At 32.9% G+C, this 7536-nt stretch overlaps 1 protein-coding gene across 1 annotated transcript; it reads left to right on the top strand.

The window, feature by feature from the left end:
• The first annotated feature begins 3239 nt into the window (after positions 1 to 3239).
• On the top strand, positions 3240 to 6125 carry LOC112003970 (protein DUF642 L-GALACTONO-1,4-LACTONE-RESPONSIVE GENE 2). The gene is made up of 2 exons (XM_024036195.2): positions 3240 to 3797; positions 5357 to 6125. The coding sequence occupies exons 1-2, from the start codon at positions 3443 to 3445 to the stop codon at positions 5893 to 5895; spliced, it is 894 nt and encodes a 297-aa protein (XP_023891963.2). The 5' UTR covers positions 3240 to 3442; the 3' UTR covers positions 5896 to 6125.
• The last annotated feature ends 1411 nt before the right edge of the window (positions 6126 to 7536 follow it).

Here is a 7536-nt window from a genome sequence, read left to right as displayed (position 1 = left end):
TAATAACCTTCTCAGAATATTCAAACTGCACATGCCACGCCAAAACTTAACACTTTAATAAAGAGAGAAATCCACAATATTCTTTTTATTAATTATATATTAATACAGGATTAAGAATGAGTTTAACTTTTACTAATATTTCTTTATTTGCATATCAAAAGACATAATTTTTGATAAATTAAAGATAAGTATTATATTTATAACACTTTTATAATAAATTTTAAATGAAATGTTATTATAATAAGCAAAAAAAATAATTTTAATAATAAATTTAAATTAAAATTAATAATATAATTTATTACTTAAAATTTATTGTAAAAATATAATATACATAAGTTAATATGGTTTGCAAAATAAACGGTGTCGAGAATTATTCTGAGTTTTGATAATAGTTTTTTAGTTTATTTGAAATGACGACAAAGGGCTCAAACAACACCTAGTGCTAGTCTAGCAAAAGCTAGCAATAGATGTCGACGTGGTCATTGCATGCCTTTGCAACAGTAGCATTGGGGGGAGGAAAGCCATGTGAGTTTGAACAGCTTTTGTCTTCAATCTCCATCAGGGCATTAGAGACGACGTCACCCCAGTTTGCTCACATGGTATGAAAGAGCAGGGCAAATTCGTCATTTATAATCCCCACGTGAAGATACAGACAGCAAAAAACATGGCAATGTCAGTGATATTTGCTCCTAATCTAGGGGCTTTTTGTAGACTCTCGATGTATTTAAGCCCATGCTTGCTCAACCTGTTTTGCTCTATGTGTTTTCACACTTCTCTCTGTTAAAATTTTAGTGTAAGCTTAAACACTTCACTATGAGAACATTGAGAAGGATCGCTTTTCTGTCGGTGCTCTTTTGCGCCACCTGCCACATCGCCCTAGGCCTATCCATCCCTGACGGTTAGCTACTTATTTATATATAAATACATATTTAAAATTTACATACCTAGCTACATGTATATATATGCATTTACTTTAAGCTTCTTTTAAAAAAAATGTATTAAGAGAAATGATTTGTTGGGCTATCTTGATTTTCAAAGTAGTTGATTGTTGAGATTTGAGATTTTCATTTGTTTCTTTACTTCTTTATGTTCATAGAAGTGGATTTTTTTTTTTGGTTAAGAATGTAGGTGTCTAAAACTCTTCGAGTATTATATGCGTACAAAATTAATTACAAAGAGGAATCGCGCCAAGTTATTTAAGATTTACCAAAGGAACTATGATCTTCGTAGTTAAGTAGCTAGAGTAATTATGTACGGATTAAAAGTAGAGTTTTTAAGGCAGTTTTGCAATTGACCAATCCATGACTTGTGTATCTGGAAATTCCCAGGGATTACTATGTGGGTCTGCTCTTCAAAAATCTTACTCTTTTTTTTTTTGTTTGTTTTTTGTGTGGTTATTTGGGTTCCATGATGGTTTGAGCTACAGATGCATTTTGGTTTTGAAATTTGAATCTTCTGATATACATGTAACAAGTTTGTCAGTATCCCACGTGCTACATTTTGGAAGGTTGTGATTAAAACCCTTCACTGTGTGGCCACTGTTTAGCTGGTTTTGGTAGAATACTGTCAAATTGTGATTAATTTGGAAGTCTTTTTTTTTTTTTTTTTTACTACTTGTCAAAATTATTGAAAAGTTGTGGGTAAAAAGGATGTGTGGTCCTAAATTTTTTCTACTAGGAAATGCACAGGAGGTTTAACTTACACCCAGAAGATTATACCCAGAAGATAACAACAAATTTATTAGCAGCGTACCATAAAAAGTAACAAGTAGGCTTGCCAGATACTATTGTGAAACCCAATGGTCTGTGCAGTGGTCTATCAATAAGAACAATACAAATATTCTGTCGAAAGTTTTTTTTTTTTTTTTTGATGGGATCTGTCAAAAGTTCTCAAAAGACAATTTTGCCTGTAATTTTCATACCAAGGTCATCGTGAATTCGTAACATAGTATTGGTTGTAGAAGAGTAAAAAGCTGGCCTCAATTCTTTTTTCTTCTTACAAAAAGAATAAAAAAAAAAAAAAAAAATCACTTCACCACATTGCTTGGAACCCAAAATGTTCTGGCTTACATAATTTTGAAAGCTACCTTTTGTTATTACATTGGTTTACCGGGAGCTATGTTTTTGTAAGTGTAACTTTCAAGTTTCATGTACTTTAAGATTAAGTAAAGAGTATGGCACAATATTTTCAAATCAATTTTATGATAAAGTTTAAGCGGTAAATTGTTACTCGTTTTTGTTTGAACCTTTTATTAATATTATTAATTTTATACACATAGTACTCACAGGACTAATAACTTAAAGTCCTGAGTTTTCTTGTAAATTGTAGCTTGTGTGTATTATTTATATAGTAGAATAGTGTATAATAGACACTATTCTTACTTTTTTACTTACCACTTGCGAGTTGTGACCTAGGTTTTATTGTAAAAATATTATGCTGTAGTTTTATTCTTAAATTATATCTCATACACTAATCAACATGATTTCTTGAAGTAAATCCCAGGTTTGTTCAATGATTTATGCAGGATTACTACCCAATGGAGACTTCGAGTATGGACCGAAGCAGTCAGAATTGAATGGAACAGTAGTTTTAGGCCGCTACGCCGTACCAAAATGGGAAATTTCAGGCTTTGTGGAGTACATAAAATCAGGGCAGAAGCAAGGGGACATGTTGCTAGTGGTACCAGCAGGAGCCTATGCAGTTAGGCTTGGAAATGAGGCATCAATCAAGCAAAGAATCAAAGTGATAAAGGGAATTCTTTTTTCTTCTTACAAAAAGAAAAAAAAAAAAAAAAAAAAAAATCACTTCACCACATTGCTTGGAACCCAAAATGTTCTGGCTTACATAATTTTGAAAGGTACCTTTTGTTATTACATTGGTTTACCGGGAGCTATGTTTTTGTAAGTGTAACTTTCAAGTTTCATGTACTTTAAGATTAAATAAAGAGTATGGCACAATATTTTCAAATCAATTTTATGATAAAGTTTAAGCGGTAAATTGTTACTCGTTTTTGTTTGAACCTTTTATTAATATTATTAATTTTATACACACAGTACTCACAGGACTAATAACTTAAAGTCTTAAGTTTTCTTGTAAATTGTAGCTTGTTTGTATTATTTATATACTAGACTAGTGTATAATAGACACTATTTTTACTTTTTTACTTACCACTTGCGAGTTGTGACCTAGGTTTTGTTGTAAAAATATTATGCTGTAGTTTTATTCTTAAATTATATCTCATACACTAATCAACATGATTTCCTGAAGTAAATCCCAGGTTTGTTCATTGATTTATGCAGGATTACTACCCAATGGAGACTTCGAGTATGGACCGAAGCAGTCAGAATTGAATGGAACAGTAGTTTTAGGCCGCTACGCCGTACCAAAATGGGAAATTTCAGGCTTTGTGGAGTACATAAAATCAGGGCAGAAGCAAGGGGACATGTTGCTAGTGGTACCAGCAGGAGCCTATGCAGTTAGGCTTGGAAATGAGGCATCAATCAAGCAAAGAATCAAAGTGATAAAGGGAATGTATTATTCCCTTACATTTAGTGCAGCTCGCACTTGTGCTCAAGAGGAGAAGCTGAATGTGTCGGTGGCACCAGACTCTGGTGTGTTGCCAATGCAAACATTGTATAGCAGTAATGGATGGGATTCATATGCCTGGGCTTTCCAAGCAGATTATGATGTTGCTGATATTGTAATTCATAATCCTGGTGTGGAGGAAGACCCAGCTTGTGGACCACTTATTGACTCTGTTGCAATTAGAGCTTTGTACCCTCCTAGACCCACCAACAGTAAGTACTTCTTTTCTAAATTTACATAGCTAGAAAGAAACATGTTGCACTTGCACATATACACTCACATGGGTACCTAGACTTTTACATAATTTAAGAGGCTACATAAAAAGAGGGGAAAAAAAAAATGGCCCATAGGCCCTAACTTCAATAAAGACACAAACAGAAAATTGTCTGGTGCATAGTTTACTATTACAATCTGATATTTGTGTGTGAGAGAGAGTTATTATTCTCTATTCAATTTTGAATATTAGGTGTCTCCATTTTGAGCTAAATTTTGATGCATTGAGATCCTATTGGACCACTTCTTTTTGTCCTTCACTTTACCTCGATGGATTTAATGAGAAGCATGCAAATGTTCCTAACATTTATTATGTTCCTAACATTTATTAGGTCACCTGTTCTTGGATAGACATATTACTTTAAATACACCATATATAGACAGAGTGGATGCCATTTTTTTCGCCTTGATTTAAGATCGCAAATCTTCAAATGTAGATCTTATAACTATGCCGTACTCTGTACACACAATAAAATCCATACAAATCCTTACATTGATTTACTCTCTCCTCTCTCTCTCTCTCTCTCTCTCTCTCCATCTTTTTGCTTGGTCAATTACAGCATTTTTGATGTTCTAAGTTATTATGATCTTTTTTATTAAAAATAATAAGGATAGGGCGACTGTAAAAGATTTTATCAAGCTCTTATGTGATTAGAAACCAATGTCAATAACATTTCTGTCAAGAGCCTGGTTACTTAATAGTGTTTGTTGGTGTGGATCTTTTAGAGGAGGGTAATACCTCATTCCCACTCGTTTTAACAAATAAACTATACAAAAAAAAAAAAAAATTGTAACAACTTTTCCAATTTATTCTTTATTTTATTTTTTATTATCTCTATTTAAGTGTAATTAAATATGATAATTTTAGAAAATATATGTTTTATTACAATACATTTTTAAAGATATCACTTAAAATGTTTGAATTTTTTTAATAGGACCAACAAAAAACAATGGAAACAGTATTTATTAGAATAAAGTACACCTTTGGCCGTACAACTTTGAGTTTGTTTTCATTTTGACCATTAATGTTTCAAAGTTTTCATTTTAACTCTTCATATTTAATTGCATTTTCATATGGTGTTACAGTTCATTTTGTTAGTGATTTGATCGTGTATAATATATATATTTTTGTCTACAAGAATGATATTTAGACATTTCATACCATTTTAGACCAAGTATTTCATGAAATAGTTGAATCTAAAAGACACTTAGCGGTCAGATTATTAATAGAAATGAACAACGGGGCCAATATGAATACATGATTAAACATAAAGGGCTAAGATGACAACAATTTAATACTTAAAAGGACTAAAATTCTAAAAGTGCACTTTACTCTAATTATTAACAAATAAAAAGCACAAATTCTGGTAACTTTATTGTTGGTTTTAGAATTAACATTAAACCTCCATAGCAAGGAAAAAAAAAAACGTTAAACACTCTTCAAATTTATGCTTAATTCATTGGATACTTAACTTATATTGAGGTTGTAATTGTGTAGCAAACCTATTGAAGAATTATGGTTTCGAAGAAGGACCATATTTGTTCCCCAACACATCTTGGGGTGTACTTATCCCACCAAACATTGAGGATGATCACTCTCCACTACCTGGTTGGATGGTTGAATCCCTCAAAGCCGTCAAGTACATAGACTCGAACCATTTCTCAGTGCCCGAAGGAAAACGAGCTGTGGAACTTGTAGCAGGAAAAGAAAGCGCCATTGCACAAATAGTCAGAACCGTTCCTGGAAAAACCTACACCCTCACTTTTGCTGTGGGAGATGCTAGCAACTCTTGTGAAGGGTCCATGATTGTTGAGGCATTTGCTGGTAGAGACACAGTCAAAGTGCCTTATGAATCAAAGGGAAAAGGTGGGTTTAAACGTGCTGTGCTAAAGTTTGTGGCTGTTTCTACTCGAACACGTATAATGTTCTTAAGCACATTTTACACCATGAGGAGTGATGACTTTTCTTCACTATGTGGACCTGTTCTTGATGATGTGAAGCTGGTGAGCGTTCGTCACCCACGGCGTATGTACTAAAGGATGCTAGTGTTAAAACACATATTTAGTGGCTTGGATATGTTGGATCTCTAGTCATACTATATGAGTGAGTAATTTTGTTTCTAAGGAAGCAATGGATTTTAGTGTGAGTTTAGAGCATAATTGGAAAAATAATATATACTAATTAATGTTACAATACCATATGTGAGTGTGTTTATGTGATATGTACTTTAGCCAAATAAATGAGAAAAATGAATGTTATTCAAGTATCTACGCATCAAATACTCGGCCAAAAAAAAATTACGCATCAAATATTTGAATAGTTGAAATTTGATTCAATTTATTAGTGCGTTTTGATGAGGAGAGAAGAGGAAAGGAGATGGGGGAGAATTTAATGAAAGCTTATTTGGATATTTTCTTAAAGCTGATTAGTGAGAAGGGGGGGGGGGGGGTTATGAGGGATATCTTACCCCTACAAATCGTTCATTTTAAATTTCTGTTTGCATTAAAAATTTTAAATAATCAATTTTGTTCTTATGATGTCAATTAATACTATATCTCTAATAGCAAAATATAGTTATAATTGTCAATTTAAATAACCATTTATCTTATTTATTCTCGCATATTTAATTTTTAAAACATCAAATAAAGGGAAAATATCTATTTTCTTTCCCCTATTTAATTTTAAAACATTCAAATAAGGAGAAGGATAACATTTCCCTTTGGTTTTGGAAAACAGAGTATGCGAAAGAGAAAGAAATAGAAATGACAAAGTTTTGAAAGAATAGAAGAATAGGGAATGATGTAATCCGTTATTAATGGAAATGAGACTTAAATGCATGCACACAATCAAGATTTAGATACTTACAAATGAATAGGGGCAACGAGTTTAGTAAAAAATTCTAACATAGTCACTGCCTAGAATCTTAAATGCTAACTAACTCCATTTGTGGCCAATCACAGGATAACGTGATGATGTGTAATACGCTTTAATACACGCACATGTAGCATGCCTAGTATAAATGAAATGATTGTGTAGCTTTTCATAACCAAGTGAACCCATTAAGATAACGACCTATAGCTTAAGGCTTTTTGGAAGTTCATAAGGGAATGGAATGGAATGATCATAAGAGAATGGAAAGGAATAGAACGTATTTAAGTAAGGAAAGAAATGGAAAAGAATGGAATGAAATGAAATTAAGTAACATTGATTAGATGTTTTAAAATAAATGAATGGAAAGAAATGAAAATGAATGGAATGTAAATAATCTTTGTGGGGGTAAAAGCTCAAATTTGTATAGTGGGCCTTGGGCCCTGTTTGAAAATGTAGGTACGTCCGAAGAGTAGCAAAGGCTTGGGAAAGGCCCCTGGCTGGAAGATCACATAAGGAAATGATAAAGAAATATCGTCCGAGGAGTTTATCCTTCTCGGATATGAAGAATACTGTCAAGCAAATATATGGGTGGCTTGGGCAATCTTCCAGGAAGTTTCAACGATAAGGATGAACTTCATGCACGTATAAAGATGATAAGAACAGAGAAATATCTAAGGAAAAAGCTGCTACCATCGCATTAAATGCTTTGCAGTAACTTTTCTGGCCACATTNTTCCTTTTCATTTCATTCCATTCTCTCCTCCCAAACGACACCTTAAGTTTACTTGTTGAGCTCTTTTGGTCCCT

The sequence above is a fragment of the Quercus suber genome, unplaced genomic scaffold (assembly GCF_002906115.3).
Source record: "Quercus suber isolate HL8 unplaced genomic scaffold, Cork oak 2.0 scaffold_542, whole genome shotgun sequence".
NCBI lineage: Eukaryota > Viridiplantae > Streptophyta > Magnoliopsida > Fagales > Fagaceae > Quercus > Quercus suber.
The sequence above is the reverse complement of the archived record's forward strand: the minus strand, read 5'-3'. Positions and strand labels throughout refer to the sequence as shown.